Here is a 21,509-nt window from a genome sequence, read left to right on the forward strand (position 1 = left end):
AAACGCGGAACCCAAGATCCTAGCTAAAGTGCTTGCTACGAGGCTGATTAAGGTGATAGGTGATCTAGTCCACCCAGACCAATCAGGATTCATGCCTAAAAGAAACACTGCTCTTAAGCTGCGCAGACTGCACGGAGTCTTGGGTAGAGTACCGACGATACGCGAGGATGCAGTTATCATTTCCCTAGATGCCACAATGGCCTTTGATATGCTGGAGTGGCCGTATCTTTTTGCAGTACTTAATAAATTCGGGTTTCTACCCAATTTCTGCCGATGGGTGCAACTGCTATATAGCGCACCGATGGCTCAGATAGTTGTGAACAACAGGAAGTCAGAACCCTTTACCCTCAGTCGGGGAACCCGCCAGGGATGCCCACTTTCTCCTTTACTGTTCACTCTTGCCCTTGAGTCTCTGGCGGCGTGGATACGTAAAGATGTAACGATCCGTTGCCTACGGTGGTCAGCGGACAGGGAGGACCGTATATCTTTATACGCGGACGATATTCTCCTGTATCTCGCGTCCCCGAAGAGATCATTAGTCGTAGTCTTTGACATACTGGATATTTTTGGCAGGTACTCTGGGTTTCGCGTCAACTGGCAAAAATCGCATCTCTATTTCCTATGGGGGAACTCCCCTCCACTACCCCACACCTGCCAGATATCTGTATTCTCAGAAGGCTTTAAATACCTAGGAATATTTGTCTCTCTTGATTCCTCAGTCCGATATGCCCGTAACCTGCTCCCCCCAATGCAGAGGCTGAAAAGCGACTTACTAAACTGAAAGTCGCTCCCGCTCACGCTTCTGGGCAAAGCTGCGCTATTTAAAATGATGTCGCTAACCCGTTTCCTGTACGCACTGCAGCATTCAATAGACCCTGTCCCAGATTCATATTTTAAAGATCTCGAGGGGCTCCTACGAGACCTACTTTGGGGAGGACGACCACGTATTGCTCTTAAAAAGCTTACACTCAGTTGGTATGATGGTGGAATTGGCCTACCAGATATTAGGAAATATTATTGGGCCGCGCATCTTACAGCTATAAATCATTGCACATATGGGCGCCCCGATAACCCGGGGTTTCTTATGGATCGATGGCTTTTATTTAATGGTACCTTCTCCCGGGCGCTATACTCAACACCTGGTAAATTCCCACTCACCGGCCCCACGGACCACACAGTCAAAATATGGCATTCTGCACATAGGTCACTCGGCTGGCACAACAAGCTGACTCTTGCAACGCCTCTATGGGACTCACAGAAACTGGGATATATGGGAAACTCAAAAGGGTTTGACAGATGGGACCTAATAGGCATCTCCCAAGCCAAGGACCTTTGGTGCGCCGAGGGTGTGAAGTCTTTTCACACTCTCCAAACCCAGTATGCTCTTGCGGATTCTGAGCACTACAGATACTTACAAATCAGACACTCGCTGCAAGCGGCATTCCCCGCAGGCGGCATTCCCTGCAGGCGCTACACCACCAGATGCCTCTCCACTAGAGGGTAGGCTGCTGGATGGCTATCTACCAGACAGATCCACTTCGCTGACATATCGAAAACTCATTAATAATATGGAAAACCCCCTGTCGAAACTACGAGACAAATGGACCAAGGATGGAATGGAGTTGGATGACGAAACATGGCAGGAAGCAGTCTCCTCTCCCAGAACGGTTGCTATCCCAGCGCGACTTAGACTGGTGCAACTAAAGATCCTCCATCGAATTTACATGACCGGGCCCAGATGGTACACATGGGTGGAGTGACAGATGGCTCTTGTAGGAGGGGTTGCACACAACTGGGTACATTTATGCATATATTATGGCACTGTGAGCAGATTCACGAATATTAGCGTAATATACATATAATCATGAGTGAAGTGTTGGGGGTAGAAATCAAGCCAGAAGCGCCCAGGTGTCTCCTTAATATCTGGGAACCTACCGACCTAAACGCTTATGCTGAGAAATGGGTCACACTTGGTTGCATGATCGCTAAGAGAAATATTGCACAACTCTGGGGAGCTCTGAAACCTTCCTCGATCACTGATAGGGAGCGGGACCTTGATTGGAGTATGTTAAGAGAAAAATCAGTTTATGTGGCCCTTGGCTGCCCCCGAAAATGGTCCAGGATGTGGGCACCCTGGAATGCATACCGGGGCAACATATGTATCCCTCCTCGTGATGTAGAAGATGTTGACCCCCATCCCCGTGAATTCCAATCATTTATGCTGATATATTCGTACTTCTCTTGATTGCACTGGGACCCAAATATTGATGTTGTGCATATTTGCATGTATGTCGAGATTGTTTAATAATAAGATTTATAAAAAAAAAAAAAAGAATCTATACAAAGTTAGAAAATTGTGGTAATAGGAGATCACGATGCAGAGAATTAAATCATTCCCTTCTTCCATGACATTCACATAACAATGACTGAAGCTTCTGAATGACGTGACTGCTGTTCAATGTACTTATAGTTCCTGAAAGCAGAATGTAAGCTCTATCAAAATATACCCAAAATGAATGACAAACACCACACAGCTATTAGCCAGAACAACACTACCCAAGAAGGAAAAGTCCAGTGTGAAAAATAAATAAATACATAAACATTCAAAATTACCCACTGGCCTCTTCCGGCCACAGTTTCAAGTTTTGAGGGTTCGTTGAGGAGATAATTATTTATTCCCAGTGCAAAACATTAAGCGCACATAACAGATCACTCATGCTGACCATCTCCTCAAAGAGACCATATCCAAATCTAGTAGATTTTTCAAAGGCACATATGTTTGTTTCTTCAAAAGACACTGGAGTGCCACCTGCTTCTGGTCTGCAACTCCTACTCAATACTAGCTGCACTTTAAGAGGTGGTTTACTGTGCACTGTGTATTCGAACACTCAGTCAAATGTTACCAACAGGTCAGAATACAAAGCAGGGAATCTTACGTGAGCGGAACCCACAAGGAAATCCAGCAGTCGCTGCTGTAAGGCAATAACTTGTTATAGTGAGTCAGGGACAGCTAGAGACGTCAAACTAATCATTTATAGCACAAAGACAACAGTCTAGATTACTTTGAGGTATTTTAAATATACCAAAATTATAAAGAGACTGCAAACAAATACACCCTGGGTTCAATGGAAAGGTCTTTGTGGCAAACAGATTAGAAGAGAGGAGGGACTTGACATGAAATCAGAATACTATCTAGCTAAATTAAATAGTCATTATACTGAAGTGTCTACCCTGGGGAGAAGAAGTGTGTTAGATCACTGGTGTAAAAAAAAGGGGATGTTGGGGCTCCTGAGAACATAGGCAAAGTCAGTCAATCAGACTCGCTGCTAGCTGAATACACCATTAATGATTACAATGGTATCTTCATGTAGAGTTTGGAAGTCTGCCATCTGATAACTTTAGCCTCAATATGATACACCGAAGCTCCTGTATTGGCTGTGTCCCAGGGGCAATTGAAAACCCATAAAAGATCCTGGTCCGAGCACAGACTAGCAGCCAACTGGAGAGTGAAGAGACATTTAAAGACTCCTTTTACTCTTCTTTGCAATGGGTTTGAGTGACAGAGAACAAATGAATGGTTAATGAGTTAGGCAGAGAACCACGTTATGGGTTCACAGCAAAACATTAAAGATTTTGTAATATAATTAATTTCAAAGCGTGCGAAGTTTCAAAGGTCAGGCATACCATATGAGCTGAACAAAAAGGAGCCATGGCTAAACTTCCTGTGGAGGAGCATATGGCTCTGGAATGTTGCTCAACCTGTACTTTTCCCCATAGAAATGTGTTAAGGCATATCAAAATAGCTCGTGGACTATCAACAGCTTGTCCCGCTTTTTTACGTTGGTTAGAGGGGAATCTATGAGCACTTTGGACCTCAGCTTTCCAGTCCCATTGCGTAAGTTCAGGGAATGCATCCGCGAATAGTTCCACCACAAATTGCCGCACATCTCCACCCTCCTTGCCCTCGGGAATGCCCAGTATCCATAAGTTATTCCTTCTTGAGCGATTCTCATGATCCGTCAATTTCCAAAGCACATCTTCCTTCTGGGCTTTCAAAGAGTCAGTAAATTTTTTCTGCACGGCCATCTCATCCTCAAGCGTAGATATTCTAGTTTCAGCTTCTCCGATCTGGACTGCAAAATCAGAGCAAGTCTTGCGACCCTACGAATTGAGTTTTGTAATTTACGACATGCCCCCTGGGTGCGTAGACTCTCCAGCCGGGTCTCTTCTCGGTGGGCCATAATGCTCTGATAGATGGTAGATAGTGTCATTTCATCTGGGCCAGCTGAATTTGAACACGAGTCACCTGTTGGCATTCCTTCAATAGCTGTTACGTTGCCATCCAGTTTAGGAGAGAAGGAATAGTCCCATATCATTGAACCAGTTGAGCCAGAATCCCTATTTAACAAGGCATCATGTTGCCCCTTTTGTTTACGGATCGTTCCAGGAGTATATGGGGGATTGTCTCCTTCCTCGCCATCTTCCAGACACAAACTACCTGTATCACTTTCATCTTCAGCCCAGTCTTTTCCAAGGCTATCATCCCCGAGGAGTTGGAGGGATCCGACATGGAGCAAAACTTATCCCCTGAGTCCCCCTCCTTTACGAGCCCTTTAACTGAAAATTCTTGCTGAGGGTCCGTTTCCACTATTGTAGCCATCCTACTAGAGGTGCTTCCATCCCCCTGGTCATCAATCTCTTTTTACTGAGTGCCATTTTGGGAAACTACAACTCCCATAAGGCTACTTTCATGTAGTTCCCCAGAATGTTCTCCTCTTACTCCAGCCCCATCTGACCCATTAGCGATGGCCAAAGTACCTTGCTTTCCCTCAGGGGTAAGCACATTTAAATCTTTAGAGACCCCCCCTCACTGCACTCTTCGTGCCCGCCTCACCAATATTCACCAGAAGAGAAGGCACAGTACCTTGATTAGGTGCTACAAAGGGTGCAGTGGATGTCCCTGACACCGTTGGCATTTCTAGTGCATCACCACCTCCATCGGATGTATCCACCAAGGTTTTACTTTTCCCAACCTGTACCTTGAAGAGAACGGGGACCGTCTGCGAGCAGCAGCGCTTCCTTTCCTGGTCCGCTCCGCGGTTCCTGAAGATCCATTAGGCCCCCCCCCCCACCCCCCCCTCACCCCGCAGGCAGCCAGCATGTTCCTGCTGCTCAGGAATCCGTATCAGTAGCGGTAGCTGCCCTCCCAGGACTCCCGAAGCCTACAAGCGGCCGCTGGTCCTGGTGCCTTTGGACGCGGTTTCCGCGGCATCGGGAGAGCCGGGCGTTCAAGTGTAGAGATGAACGCCACAGAGATGAAAGGGCCCGCGTGTATCAGTCGAAAAGGTGCGGAACAGCGCCGTAGCCATAAGCGCCAGAACATGCCAGGAGCCACGAACGTATGATCCTTCCCTGACTATACTGCACTGCTGTGAGACTGAGTATGGAGGAGGGGGAAGGCGGGGTTCAGCCAGGGGAGCATCAGAGAGCCAGCTCACTCAGCTGTCCTAGCGGCCGCCATCTTGCCTCCTATGAGTATATGATCTGGCTAGACCGGACAGGAAAAGGGTGGGGAAGGGCTGCGAGTTTTTTGTGAGACCCGATTTCTGTCAGGCAACGGTGGAGAAAAGATGGCAGTTGCGCCAAATGATCCCAATGTTTCAAGCAAAAGGGGCGCAGGTATTCTTGCTTAACCCCACCAAGTTGAAAGTGATATTTAAGGGTCAGATGCCATTTTCTTCTTCTGATGTACTTGCAAAGGAATTTTTGCATTCAATTTAGGATCGACATGCAAAGGTGCTGGTTTGTTGATTGATGTAGGCTATACGATGCCTACCCTATGCTCAAGTTAGAGTTACAATGGGGTCTCTCACCTTTTTCTGCATGTTCTTTTTTTTTCTGCCCAATTTGGGGTGGGGCTGGGGGGAGGTGGTGGCCAGCTCTTCATCACCAAGGACGGGTGGTCCTTATACCTCATAAGGTGGGTGGGTGGTTGGGTGAGGGGTTGGAGGGGGGTCGTCTGGGGTGGAGGGTAGGTAAGTGGGGGAGGAAGGGTTGGGGGGTTGCACTGTTTTCTATATATTGTCATGGCATTTGTTATCAAAAGAAAAGAGCAAACCTTGGTATAGTTTGTAAGTCTCATAGATATTATCTGGTAAGGTACGATGAAGAATATGGTGCCTTCAAGGATGATGGGTAGAATATCTATCTGCTCATGGAATGTTTGTGGTGTGAACGACAGGAAAAAAAGAGGCTTATTGGCTAAGATTGTACAATTTATGCAAATAGACTTGTTATGTTTGCAAGAGACCCATATATCATGTAGTAAAAGTGGATGGTTGAAGGAACTAGGCCTCAAATCTGCTGGCATATACGCGTCAAGGCACTACAATCAGCGGGGTGGCTATTTTAGCAAAGCGAGGTCTTGGAATTTGTAAAAGAGTCAAGGAGGATCGATTGGGGCCGTGGGTAATCATTGAATTTATAGTTAATGGTGCCCCTTTTTCAATTTGCTCCATATATGGATCAAATTTGGATGATCCGGAAGTTTTGAATCACTTAAGTGTAGAATTCGCTGCATGGCCTCATTCGTTAATTTTTTGTGGAGATTTTAACATTCATTTGGGCAGTAATTTTAATCTTTCCAGTGATTCTCTATACCAAGGAAGAAAGAATAGGACTTTTAAGTCTCTCCAGGGATTAGTTAGGGAACATGGGCTGGTTGATGTTTGGTATAGACGTAAACGAGCGAACTCTGGGTTCACTTTTTATTCGGCCCCTCATAATAAATTGGTCCGTTTGGATTACTTTTTTATATCATGCCAAATGGCTGAGAGGGTCAGTGTTGAGATCTCCCCTAGGGTTATTTCAGATCACAACCCATTAGTTGTGGAACTACCACTTAGTGGCTTTGTAGGAATCCAGAGGCCGTGGACTTTCGAAAGGAAATTGTTGTTGGACCAGTCATACTAAGAATATATGGCCAACTGAATAGCAGAATTTTATAATATCAATAGGAACACGGCTTCTGGAACTATAGTGTGGGATGCGTTTAAGGCGGCCGTACGTGGTGAGACTCTTAACTTCTCTATTTACTGCCGGAAGGTTGCAAAGGAGAAGATGAGGGATTGGGTCGAACAGCTTAGGTCGACTGAGATGGATCTTATGAGGAAAATTGGCGGAGGTCAAAATATAGAAGAATGTCAGCAGCTAATTGTTATTATCACATCTAGAATACATCAGCGTCTTGGGGAAGAGCTTGCTATTAAGTACGTTCAATATAGAACTGAAGTGTATGAAATTCGAGAAAATACTGGGAAGGTTTTGGCGAAACAACAACAACAGAGGGAAGTCTCAAATAGAATATGCAGAATTAAAGATCTGCTCAGTCAGATTCAGGACTCTCCAACAGGAGTCCTGAATGTATTTCAGAATTTTTACCGTCAGCTTTATACTGAGGAAGTAGCTTCCAGTGGGGAGGAATTTCCAGAGGAGTTTTTTAAAGACCTCCAAACAACAGAGATTACACCTGACCAAAATAAGACTCCTGCAGCCCCGATTACATGGGAAGAGATTGAAAGTGCTATAACTTCTTTAGCTTCTGGCAAGGCTGTGGGCCCAGACGGTATTTCTTTGGAATTCTTCAGGACATTTCATAAACTACTGCGGCCAGATATTACATCTTTAGTTCAGTTAGCTCAAAGGGGCTGTATCCCTAATTCTTGGCGTAAGTATTTAAAAATAAAGGCAAACCTGAACTCAATCCATCCTCATATAGACCTATCTCACTTATTAATTCCGATAGCAAGATTTATTCTTAAATATTAGCGTCCAGGTTAGGAAAGATCATCAATCCTTTGGTTTCTATTGGTCAGCATGGGTTTATCCCTGGTAGGGATACGACTGATCAGGTCAGACGAGTTATTGCCCTTCTCGATTGGGCTCAGGCCACGGGATCACCGCTGGGGGTAATCCTGTTGGATGCTGAGAAAGCGTTCGACGGGGTCTCCTGGCGGTTTCTGTGGTCTGTCCTACGATGGAAGGGGATGGGTACTGAATTTATTCAAGCTATTCAGGCATTGTATCAACTGCCGGAGGGCGGGATCTGCATATCGGGACAGGAATCTAAACTATTCAGCATAAGTAGAGGCACTAGGCAGGAGTGCCCGTGCTCTCCCCTTTTATTTGTGCTATACATTGACCCTTTTCTCAATAAATTAGAACAAAGTAGGAATATCAAACCAGTGAAGGTCAATGACACTGAACTGAAGACATTGGCATACGCTGAGGATATTGCGATACTTTCTTGTGATATCATCTCGGGTTACCAAGCAGTGAAGGATCTGGCTGAACGATTTGGTATCTACTCAGGGTACAAATTAAATATTGATAAGACTCAGATTCTTTACTCTGGCAACGAGTCCCCTGCGGACTTACCAATCGTTCCTGAAGCAACATACTTGGGGGTTAAGATTACAGCAGTGGTTGATCAAATTCCGGAAAGAAATATTGTACCAATGATTGATACGGTTAATGAGACACTGGAGAGGCTAGACCATTAGCATTTATCCATGCAATGTTATCAAAATGGTGGTATTTCCAAAATGTTTGTATCTATTTAGGACTATCCCTCGGGAATTTCCTGCTACCTGCTTCGCAAAGATAGAGAGAATGTGCTCTAGGTTTCTGTGGGGCTATCATAGATCAAGGAGGGCGTCTATGTAGTGGACTCTTCCAAGACTCCAGGGGGGGTGGGAGGGCTATCCCCAACTTTTTGCTGTATTATTGGGCATCCATGTTGCAACACATGGGAATACTGAATGTTAGGAGGCAGTTAGACCAACCATATATGAGAGAGGGCTAGGGGAGAAGCAAAGCAACGCTTAGTTAAGATATTCGAGCCTAGTTATTATAAAAAGACTAGATTTAAAATAATTGAGGCAGCTTATTCAATTTGGAGAAAGATACGGCGCAGATTGAAGATCTTAAATGTTAATGGGTATACACCATTATCGGCCTGTGGGATCTTGCCATCAATTTTCCAAGACCAAACCACCTTCCGATGGGGGAATATTGGAATTAATACTGTGGGCAACTTGGGCTATGAAGGTCAAATGGCTTCATTTTTGTATTTACAAGAAAGGTTTGGTTTGGGTAAACAAGATTTTTTTAAGTACTTACAGATCAGTTTTTTGGGGAGGAACATGCAAGGTCCAGCTTTAAATTATGGAAAGCTTCGACTAGTGGAATTAATACGAACTAAATCTCGTATAGGGAAAATGTATCAAAGTTTATTGGAAGCTCTCTCTGACGATATATCTATACAGAATACCAAACGGGACAGGAAATTTGGGAAGGAGGGAACAAATATTGAGGATTCACTTGAATTAGCCAACCAGATTTTAATAACTGGAAGCCATTTTCGATCTCTACTATACTCCGGCAAAGATAGCCAAGTGGGGAGGAATACGGGGTGGGATGTGTAATAGATACGGGCTGCTGGCAGCCGATACCATTCATATGTTTTATTCCTGCCCTAGCTTAGCGAAATTTCTGCAGGATATTGAATCTTTTCTGATTATGGTTTTGGGGACCCTGTTAGCAATTATGGCAGATTTGGTAATCTTGGGGGTTGAGGGAAACATGGGGGTAAACGTGAAGCCACGAGCTGTCTTTGGGTTTCTGTTTATTTCAATGGCTATTGTGCAACTATGTATCACCTCCCAGTGGATAAGTCCTGATCCTCCTACTTTTTGTAATTGGCGCTCCAGGTTGTTAGCCATATATAATATTGAATTTTCAGTGTATCAGCTAAAAGGGCAAAGGAGAAGGGGGCTGGGGAAAAAGATCTGGGCTCCTATTACAGATTGGTTGCAGTAAATCAGGATTAAATAACAATTTAAATATCATGATGGAATGCCCCTCTCCAAGGTCTATATTGATATAATTCTTATTCTGTCAGGGGCTTTTTCTGGCAGAACATCCTTTTTTTTCTTTTTTTCATGAGCCTTGTAATTGTTTGGAATCAGGAGCTACTTGTTCTTCTTTTTGCAGAGTATATTTTGTTTGTCTGATTATGGTTTTGTAACTGTGTTTTATCTGTTCAATACTGTTTTTTTCTTTTTGTCTATTGCTCTTTTAGTGTCTTGCAAGAGGTATAATGTATTGCTTATCTTTTGAATTTACCATGACATGTAGTTATGTAAGGTCTTTTTATCCTGAAAACAACAATAAAAACGTTGTTAATTTAAAAACATTTTTTTTAATGTGGGTTAGAGATTGTAATATAATACAAACAATCTTGTACCTGATGGTCGGGCCCGAGACTAATGGAAATACTTCATGAATTTGCGGTGAGATCCTCCTTGAGGGTCAATTGGAATAGGATTGATATTTCCCAATAGAAGGGGACTGCCTACCAATTAATTAGCACTCATAGCTGCTAGAGGCACAAAAATGTTTTAAATACTTGGGAATGCAGGTCGCCGATGCTAAGTTGGCCTGGGAATTAAATCTCACCCCATCGCTCAGCACAACTCAAGTTGTTCTACTCCACTGGAACTCATTAACCAATATCAATTCACTGTCAGGGAGGCCATATTCAAAAAGGTCTCAGCCGTAAGGTTATTGTATGTCATCCAAGACTATCAACACAGGATCCCACAGTTTATTGTGAACGTTTTATGACTATTTCTGCACACTCCTATAGATGCACAAGATGACTAGAGTCGCTTTAGATAAATGTGTTCAAATGAAGTATGAGGAGGCCTTTGAATGGAAGACACGTAATTGTACTACTGAGCACCCCAGTTGACTTTTTTCAACAACTGGTTATGGGACCAGAGATGACCATGCCATGTGGGTCAAACTGCCTGAACTCAGTGGTGATGTGGGTATTATATGGTGGCTCAATACTGACCATTCAACCTCAAGCGACAAGGGTGATATTAGACAGCTGGCATAAGTTGATTATAAGTTTAAAATGGAATGGACAGGAGTTTAGAAAAGACCCTGCACCTTGGCACTGTTCATGGCTAGCAAAAGTTAATTAACTGTTTGGGTTCTCTGGATGGGACACAAGTGTTAATTAAGGAGTGGGGTAACTGAGCGACGAGCCACATCAAACCCTTTCAGGAAATATCTATATGAGATACAGAGAACTCAATTATATCTGCAGCTTCAGCATGCGCTAGGGAATGTCTGTAAGACGTACCAGAATATAGTGCATTAAAGTCAAGACTAACCATGGGCTATATGGAAGGGAAGAGCATCTCACAGGTCTACAGTTGCCTAGTAAATAACACTCCTAACAAACTGCCAGGCGTGAAAGAGGCCTGGGACGAGGGGCATGGGTTCCCTGGATGATAGTTAATGGTTGAAGACAAATTGCAGCATGTGCAATAGTAATGCCGATTAAGCACAGACTTATCCAACGTAAATATATGCATAGAATATATAACACACCATTACATCTCTGAAAGATGGGATGGATTCCCTCTTCATGTGACTTTAGTTATGGGACTGAAACAAGAAACTTCTATCATGTAACTTGGACCTGCTTAGTGGTTCAGACATAGTGGTCCACTATTGTTCGGACCCTGTTTCAGGACCTACACATCACTATCATAACATCAACAATACTAGTACAAGAGAGAATAATGGAAGAGGCTGTTTTCTTAAGAGGCATTGGTCTACTGATTAGCTTGGGCTCCTTATTGACCAAGTGTTTCATAGACAATTATTAGTCATCTGTCAAAACAAGGCCTGGGTGGTAAATTCCATTCCGCTCGCGGAATTTGCAGAATTTGGGTAATTTTGCATTCCGCGGAGAACGAGGAATTACCAAACATTCAGGGTGGTGTGGAGACAGCCTAGGCTCCAACACATTAACATTCCATAAACATTTTAACAAAGCATTAACACTGATTAGAACATTGGAATGTTGGGAGCTCCATTGAAAACAATGGAGTGCTCCGGGCTTATAATGGCTGGTATAAGCCCGGGGCTCCAACATTCCAATGTGTCTTTGTTCACAGCTCTGGCTGTGAACAAAGACTTCAGGGAGCCTGAGGGGATTTCAATCCCCTTGCGCTCCCTGAAGGCTTCGTTTTGTAAGAACATTCTGCCCTATAGTGGCAGAATGTTCTAATAGCCTTATAGCCCTTCGTAGCAGGGCTATACCGCTATTAAAGTCCCGCTGCGTTAGTTAAAGTCCCTCGCCTTCGGCTCGGGCCTTTAACGCTGCAGCGGGCCTTTAATAGCCGGTATAGCCCGCTACGGCGGGCTATAAGGCTATATTGAAAGCTACATTTATTTAGCGCCAGTATGCTGTTATCTGTAACTGATCATTTAATCTACATCAGCCTTCAAAAGAAAGTCTTGACTGCTGACCTAAACTTCCCTCTCACAGAGTTAGAAGCCAGAAAACAGGATTGTGGCATTCAGTGACCTTGCAATAGTATCTGGTGCCTGATGTTCTAAGTACAACAAGATTGTCCAAATTGAGGCACAGCTCTCGAGGCAGGAGAGAACCTGCTTGACACATCCTTCCTCCTAGGAAGGGCTGAAGATGTTTAGTGAGAGGCAAGGCGAAAGCATCCAATTGGTCTGATTATTTGAGATTGGTCCGAGGCCACTGGTATGTCAGGATTTTAGAAAAGATTTATTAAACAATGGTGTAGACAGTGCAGGCCTGATTCTCACACTGCACTTTGCAGTACGTTTTGTTGCATTACAAATCGTACTACAAATTGCAATTCCCAGACTGCCTGCAGAGTTTTACAACTCCACACCGCCTACATATATACGAGCAGAGTTCTCTGCGCCATTTGCGAAGTCTCAGCACATGTAAGTATATGTTTTATTAGTCAGTGTGGGAGGGACTAGTTGGAGTGGGTGAGAAAAGGAGCAGACTTATTACTGAATGGGATGGGTCAGCGCAGGACTTAGGGAGGGCCAGGTAAAGGTTTAGAGAGGGATTTCACCCACCCACACAATTGCATTACTCTGGGGGTGGAGACAGGTAACTTACACTTTTGTAGTAAATTTACACTCGGAGTCTGTGAATACCGAATGTAGATAAAAAACTACTACAAAGTGTAAACTTACTCAGAAGTATTACTTACCTTTGTGAATCAGGCCCTGCATGTTTAAACTCTAAGAATGTAAAGATTTTGTGATGAATCAGACTTTGCATTGGTTCAAGAGAAACAACATTGTGCCTGAAGGTGAAATGAACAGCATACATGCTTTGGTCCAGCTGAGATCTCAAGCATCTAAACTTTTGTTCAGCACTTCAAACTGCTTTGCTTCTGTTGCTATGAGTGTTGAGGTGACATCCATAATGATGTTGTTCTCCACGAAGATGACAGAAAAGCTTGCGAGAGAGCAGGCAAGTGAATGCTCAATCATGTGTTGATACCAATTTGATTATAATTTTTGTTTAAAAAAGCTGTTGTTTGGAAAGCACTTCTGCTTTCACGATTTAAGGGTTTGAGCTGGTTTACTTTGTCATACAAATTTTTAATCAAGTAAAGTAGCTTAGATTACCCTAATAGAAAAATGTTTTTGCTCGTTTCATGGAACCCCTGTAGGATTTTCAAAGTCAGAGTAGGCATCTTTAGTGTCTCCATGGCAAGACAACCGTGATTCCCACTATATCAGCAGGTAGACCGTGTCACTCCTAACTATGATGTGTACCATTTAGAAATCTTTTTCTTCCAGAAGAGAGGAAAGTAGCTTTGGTAAAAAAGAAGATGAAGGAGGCAGCATTGTGGTAAACACTAATGAAAGTCACACTTACAGATTTTGTTATGCGAGGACGATAGTATGGTAGCTGTGTGCCAAGGCATTCAGGGAATGTGTCCACAATATCAATGAGATATTTTCTCAGAACAATGGCAATGGACAGAACAATAAATGGGATTTCCAGGTGGTCTGAACAAATTTGATCACAACAGTTTACACTAAGTTGCATATGCTGCAAATCCATTCTAATGTGTTTTAATGTGTTTCCCATCATGTGGTTGAGTACCTGACTCTTTATAGTTGAGGGAGTATAGGTACAGAAAGTAAACAACTCTAAGAGACATGTTTTCCTTTCTTTAGTTTCCACTCCTTGCTCTTACCCTGATTCCACAAAAGCAAAGAACAGTTTGTTGAGCGGTTTAAAGGTAGGAAGATAAGCCAACTCTGTGATATCATCAGGGGTCACTGGGAATATGATGCCAATTTGGCTACTTAACATACTTGAATAGGATCTCCTACATCACAACTATCAGTGGTGCAAAATTTAGACAATATTAGGCAGCCACCTACAGTGCTAGATCGCCAGAATGGATAACAAATATTGGGCTCTGTTGATAGAGTGAAAAAGGGCAAGTGTAATTTCACCTAGGTTGTAAGAAAACAATATCCTTGCAGCCCAACCACAACACTGAAATGCTCGGTAGCCACAATGTTGACTCTCCGATTTCAAATTATTTCATTCTTTGGCATGTAGCTAACGCTGCCTTCTACTGGGAAATGGGAAACCTATAACAATAACACATTTTATTAGAAACCAATCACTGTTGTAAGCACTTGAATAAGCATTCTTCCTCACCTTGCTTAAGACATTTGTTTGCTTGTTGCCTGTGAAGTGAAACCGGAATCTCTTCTGCAGAGGTGCGAGCATGATCTGCATGGGAAGTATGATGGGAGTTGTTGCAGGAAGAGAATACTTCTCTGGAAGTTGTCTTGGTTTAGTTAGTAGCTCGTCTCTAGTTTAAAGGATTTAAGGAAAAATTATAAAAATGAACTGAAGTAAAAGGAACCGGTCTCAAGCAATCCTGCAGGAGTACAAGTAATGTATACAAAAAAAGGAAATCTAGTGATATAAATGAAAGGTAAAAATATGTGAAGATGCAGGTAAAAACAGTTGTCAAATACGGAAACCATTATATCTAGAAACAAGTTGAACATGAAGAAATTGTAGTGAACAAACCCTTTTGTGCTTCCTGTTGAACAAGTTCAAGAACAGATTGATTTCTGCCCAGCATCAAGTTTCAAAAGAAGTCAGGAGAACTTCACTGTGCTGCTCCTACAGGCGGTCAAGGCATCTGTTTGTGCAATTTGAATACCTGTTCAATGACTGCGACCACAGACATCTGGTTTTTCAGAGCCCCCTGCCATATCTGCAGTGCTTGTAAAGACAGGCGCACTAAACCTACTCTGCAATGCTTGTGCATGTCGAAACAGCCATAGAATTGTTCGTCAAGATCTGAAAACATTTCCCTTGAAGCAAAGTGAAATAATCATTCAAGGCCAACCAAATCACTCTCAATTCAAACATGTTTAAATGGAAATAGTTTTCGTGGTGGACCAAAATCCACTGATTGTTTGATACAATCGGTGTGCTCTCCATCCCTTAAAGGAAGCATCTGTATCAATGAACAGTTGAGCAAACATTCGGAAATGACTAGCTGGTCGTCAAATGGAGATCAAAGTATCTTCACTTTGTCGGATGAATTGACAAAATAACTGGCTTCAGAGAAACCATTAATGTGGCCTCATACTCAGCCTTGATTGGAGATTGAGAAAAACATAAATAAATAAATACAAGTAACCACAGAATTTGAAAAAAGTGAAAACTTACTGTTGATCAAAACATCAGAAATGGATTACAAACGCCCGGAGCGCTCTGTATTGGTGTGAGAGCGTTTTCCATGGCATACCTAACAAACTTAAGCACAACAAAGAAGGTAACGTTGATTTGTGCGGTTTTGGAGAAGATCTCACAGATCGTCATATACTTTCTAAACATATTGGTTTATCAAGTCTATTGATTGCCAAGGGTGATGGAAATTACTTTGAGGAGATGATCAATGGTGTTAGGTGTTTAAACATTAAGGGTTGTGAAATCCTGAAACATATCAACTTGTCCAAGGGATGGGATGCTTCAAAAATCCACTTGTCCCTTCTAGTGCTATGCAGTGAGGTGATAAATGAAGGCAGTATTTTGCTTGAATCAGAGGTCACATAATAGTTGATCTGATTAAGCCAGTGGTCTTCTTATGTCAGGGTTTAGATTGTATTAAGGCCATTATTTTATTATATTCTTTTGCCAGCGCTCTGCAACTTTACATACTGGAGACAGAAGTAGGTAGGAAGCAGTAGTACCATGTCCTGAACGCCCTGTGAATTTGTGTACACACACAGAAACTTTCATATTTAGAGGTATTCACCAAGTCCCCTTCAATCTCTTTCCACACTGGAAAAGGTCAGACATTTACTACTGACAAGGGAGAGAGTAAATATTTTTCCAAGGTGGAAAAAGGTGGAGAGCTGGTGAAAGTAGTTTCTCCCTAGGGAAATATACTTTCTACCTGGAGAAAAGAGTTTGAACTGAATTTGCTATTGTTCAGCAGATTTTGACATGATCAAATACACATTTGTAAATCTGCTCATGTGAAAACCGAAATTCACAAACTTTTGCTTGGAGTAAGCTTTAATCCTACTTCTGTAAACTCTTGTGAATTCCTGAAAGCCTTAATTCTGCACCAGTGCGATATCGTAAACCTGTGGGTTACTTTTTTGACTTTTCTTTTATGAATGGGGCCCCTAAATTGGTTTTATGATGCTCACAATGTTCTCTATAACGGTTTTAAACTGATTCTCCATTCCTAATCTTTTTGATATACCTAGCATGCATCAAACCCGTTTTATTAAATGATGCTTCTGAGAAATTGCATTTAACGTTGCACAATACTATAGCAAAACATGTTTTCCAAGTTGCAACTAATCAACAAACTTGCTTGCATGCTTCTTCAAGTATATGGATATAGTCAGAGAGCATTGTGGGAGCACTATAAAATAATAACCTCAAATGTTTACAGTTTGCAGATACATGTACACATTTTTATACTGGAATCACTTTCAGTAATGAGAGGTGAAGTTAAGGCTCACTGTATTTTCGTAGAGTGATCTCCCTAACAAATAAGATGTTAAATTAATGGATCTGTGTTGGACTTGGCCCTTTTTGCAGGGTCATCCCTGAACCTCTTGCCTTCCTCCTAGTCTTTTTTTATCTGACCTGGTGTTGGTGGTTTTAGGAATCTGGGCACTTTAGCACTGCTGTCCAGTGTAAAGTGCGTGTGCTCTCTGTGGTAAACATGGTAAGATTGGTCTACACCTGTTTGGTGTATTTAATTTACCTGTCAGTCCCTTGTAAAGTGGTATCTTAGATACCCAGGGCCAGTAAAGTAAATGCTACTGGTGGGCTTGCAGCGCTGATTGGGCCACCCATCAAAGTAGCCTTCCACACCTGTCTCAGGCCTCTGCCATTGCAGGGCCTGTGCGCACAGTTTACTGTCGCTGTGACGTGGCACCTAAAGTGGATTCCACATCTGTGACTCCCATTTTACTACATATCAGTCACCCCTAAGTTAGTCCCTAGCTAGCCCTATGGGCAGGGTGCATTGCAGGTAAAAGGTAGGACATGTGTCTTAACTGTATGGCATGTCCTGGTAGTGAAAAACAGCCATTTTGGTTTCTCACTGCTATGAGGCTGCCCTCTCATAGGAATGCATGGGGGATCCCCTGATAAGTGTTTCAGTGGTAATTTCTGATATGAGAGGAGCAGCGTGGTCAAGTTTGGTATGCTTGGAATAGTAATAATAAATGCTGCGCAATGGTGTGCACAGATTTATCATCACTATTTTAGAAATGCCACTTTTAGAAGTTGGCATTTCTCTGTGCTGTGTCTTTGTGCCTGCCTGAGGTCTATTGCATGTCTGGCTGTGGAGTGACAGGGACTGGAGAGGTGCCGTGGCTCCAGAGGGGCTGGGTGAGTAGCGCTAGGCTGAATAGGCAGATCTGCATTTGGAGTAGTGGGAGGAGTGGCCCTGACCCTGAATAGGTCTGTGGTGGCATCGTACAATACTGGCTCCGCCCACCCTGTGGTGTGTCTAGGGCCAGAGCCTAACCTGACAAAGGAAGGTGTTAGCACTGTAAAGAAATGTTTGAGTACCCCCAGAACCAGTTGCAACTGGGTCTCAAGCCCTGTGCCAGGACAGGACAAAGAGGTCATGCAGTTTAAATATCGGGGCAGTGACCGCATCTTTTTGGTATCTACTTGTAGCTGTATTGCTGCAGGACTGCTGGGCCAGGAGGAACCGCCGTGGGACCGAGCTGCTGGCTCCTGGCGCTAGCCTGCCTGTGCCCAGCTCTGCCCCTCTGAACTGGTGACTTAGCGACTTGTGAGAGCTTCATGGTAATTGCTGTTGTGCCAGAGGACAGGAAGAGTGCCTCAGGGGTTCTGCCCCCGTGCTGCCTGATTGTGGGCGGGAGCCTAACCCTACCGTTTTGTGCCTCAGAAGTTGCATAGACGTTGCCCTGTGAAGCCAGAAAGTCAGGCATCGCCTGGTTGTGGGTGGAGCTTGCAGAGGTGCAGCCAGGGCCCTGCTACGTGGCCCGAGCTGTCCAACAGAGTGAGGAGGACGAGGATTCCCAGTACGGGAGATCCTCTGCAGCCGAGGCAGCGGGAAGGAGCCAAGTAGAAGGAGACTTGACTCCAGATACAGACGGCCCATGCACGGCCCAGAAGGCAGGCAGTGGAAGGCCTGATCATGGGCTTAGCTCTGCCCAAGAAGCAGAGAGCCCTGTGTGCTGCTGCCAGAGAGCGAGACCGGTGTCTCAAGAGGGACGGAGCCTCGCAGGTTGAGCCAGCAGCCAGAGGGAGGAACAGAGCCTCGCTGGCTCCCTTCGTCAAGCTTCACGCCTCTCCCCGCAGCCAGTCGTCTTTCGATGAGGAGACCCGGAAGCCTGGGTAAGTGGGGCCTTTAAGGCACACTGGGTGCCAGTCTTGGGAGAATCGCTACACCGCCAGATCGCGGGTAGCTGCCACGTGGAAAGGAGGGAAGGCCCTGGCGAGTGGGCTGCGCTGAGTCCTACTGGTGCCTATTTGAGGCATCAGTTACACCTGGGAAAGGAGCTCCAGGACGGAGGGGCTCCCAAAGCATGGTTGGCGCCTAAGGGTTGGGTGCCTGATCTCTGCACCACCAGAAGCCCCGGGGAGTGGGGCAGGCAAGGCCCACTATTGGTGCCGATTTTGTACAACTGTACTGTCCGATCGCGGCAGCTGGGGGTGGGCATAAGTAGACACGGGTGAGCTGCACCCTCGTCCCCCACTATTGTGTACCGGCCTGTTGGGGCATGTATGCAATTCTGAACATTTTACACTTATGGATGCATATCTTGTTTTAGTGGCAGGCAATCCTTTCACACATTCATACTGTGGTACTGTAGACTGGCAGCCAAAGTGTTTGGGCTACGAGGGGGTGGGTCTTCTGGTCCACTGGACAAAATAAATATGCAAACTTGAACTCACAATAAGCAGATAAAATCCTGACTGTCAAACATTAATCAATAAAGATCCATTTATTTCCTCATCCATGCTCCAGTACTACTGGCATAACAACTATGTAAGCAAGAAAATAAAAACGGCCTAGTACGAGTTGAGCGTCCACTTTAAAATACAACATTTCTTCAATCCCACCGTCTTTGCCTTTACTCTACAAGTCCTTCTGCTCACCCATTAGGAGGGAATCCCTGCTGCACCAGACTTTACTGTAACCTCTTTGAAGCCAGTTTTCCATGTTAGTATTCTCATCATAGAAACCTTGACCACATCACAGGCTCCAAGTGCTGTAGCTGGATAATCCAAGCCAACAGTTTACCAGCCTTGTCAGATTACGGACGTGTTTTGGCCACACATGCTGCTATGTCTATACAACGTAATTGTTCCAGTAGATGAGTATAACAATCACATACTAGGTGTAGGTTTTCTAATCTGGCACTATTAGCTATGACCTCTACTTCTAATTTGTGCAGTGTGGCCTCGACTTTAATAATTTCAGAGTCTAACACCTGTTGAGTCCCCACCATAGTTCTTATGCTTGCGCTCCTGATTACAACCTTAAAAGCCTCCCACTGTAGAAGCAGAGTAGAGGCAGTGCCCTTCTTCCCAACAAAGCAACGGACTAATGCTTCCTGAAGTGATCTTCAATTCATGAAGAGAACTGAAAACATTGACAGCAATACCTGCTTCTGACTCAAGGTACCGTAATCTACACCTGAATTGCCAGCCCCATCGTCCTACATACAAACTTTATTTTATCGATCAGTTACTACCTTGAGGATAAGTCTTTATTAAATATTTAAACTTTTAGTAAAGCAAAATAAATATAATAGTGCAATATTGCAGTCATGGATCCTACATAGTACTTTAAACTAAAAGCTTTTTCATCTTGAGCAACAATGAAGCAAATATATTATTTAACTGAGAATAGGAAGCTCCAGACATGTTTTCTGTTTGGTTCACACAAAGCTGGGTATTTTCTATTGCTAAACACTATACTGAAGTTGCACTTATCTTCCACATTATTGAATGATAGGATGCACATTTGCAATGCTTTTTAATGGTCACACAGAAGCAAGCATTTCAATGTTTGAACAGATTGTCTTCATTAACACTCAAGCCAGATGTACACAAAAGAAACACCCTCACGGTCAAAAATGTAAACTGCTTGGCGCACGGCTGTGTGGTTTAACAGCAAAATTTGTAGGGAAATACATACCAAGCAGAGTAATCGTAAGGACATAAAAGTATTCTTTAAAAGTACTTTAAGACATGAAATGTGGGTAATGGTGATGTGAATTTGCTATGAGATGACGCCCAAAAGTGCAGTGGGCCACCTAATCTTCTCATGTCATAAAATCACACTTAAAAAGGTGGTTTCTAATCAGCTAAAGAAAGTGTTCCAGGACACACACCTAGAGTCAAGGGACATTCCCGAACAGCAGATGCCTCAATAAATTACCTCTTACATACAACATGGATGTTCCTATGCATACAAGTAATTGTACATTTGTTAAGATATTTTCTGTTATAATTTCTAAATTAGCATATCTGCCAAACTATATTATTAACTGAAAAGGATACGATGTTTGCAGTTTGAGAAGCTGACAAAAAAGGGCTTCCAGGTTGCTGTACAATTCCAGAGAACTGGATGGTGAAGACAGTAAAGGAGACTGGCACTGCACTGGTCCAATGAAGGGCCAGTGAAACTGATTGAGTATCTCTTCAAAGTCGCTACAACAGAAAGTGTACACTGCATAAACAGAGAGAACACGGGGGGACGCACAGAACAATAATCCATTTGGTGCATTTCACTCACCCTGACAGCTTGTCCTTCAGGATTTTATGCCAGAATTGAACAGTAGACCTCATAAATCCTAGGAGGTGAGAGCAGGAAGACTCTTGGAGCTTTATGTCTAACTCAGCCATGGACCCCAGAATACTGGCAGCCTCAGGAACATTGTTAGTCATCAGATATTGTTGTATGTTATCACTGTAATTTGAAATTGATACCATATGATTAGTACAATACAATCACAGCAGATTTTAGATATTTTAACTTTTGGCTGTTGGTTTGCCCCCTCGAATGCAGAACTGGGTGTTCCTTTACAAC

General features: G+C 43.6%; 1 protein-coding gene across 1 annotated transcript in view; it reads right to left on the reverse strand.

Moving 5' to 3' along the window:
• RINT1 (RAD50 interactor 1) overlaps positions 1-21,509 on the reverse strand; it is a 132,454-nt gene that overhangs the window by 75,268 nt on the left and 35,677 nt on the right. The window contains exons 4-6 of the mRNA XM_085654145.1: positions 21,216-21,389; positions 20,981-21,130; positions 14,603-14,759 (exon numbers count right to left, since the gene is read on the reverse strand). Of these exons, the coding sequence (XP_085510271.1) occupies positions 14,603-14,759; positions 20,981-21,130; positions 21,216-21,389 (481 nt within the window). The remainder of the gene's footprint in view (positions 1-14,602; positions 14,760-20,980; positions 21,131-21,215; positions 21,390-21,509) is intronic.

Source organism: Triturus cristatus, chromosome 4_1 (genome assembly GCF_964204655.1).
Source record: "Triturus cristatus chromosome 4_1, aTriCri1.1, whole genome shotgun sequence".
Classification (NCBI taxonomy): domain Eukaryota; kingdom Metazoa; phylum Chordata; class Amphibia; order Caudata; family Salamandridae; genus Triturus; species Triturus cristatus.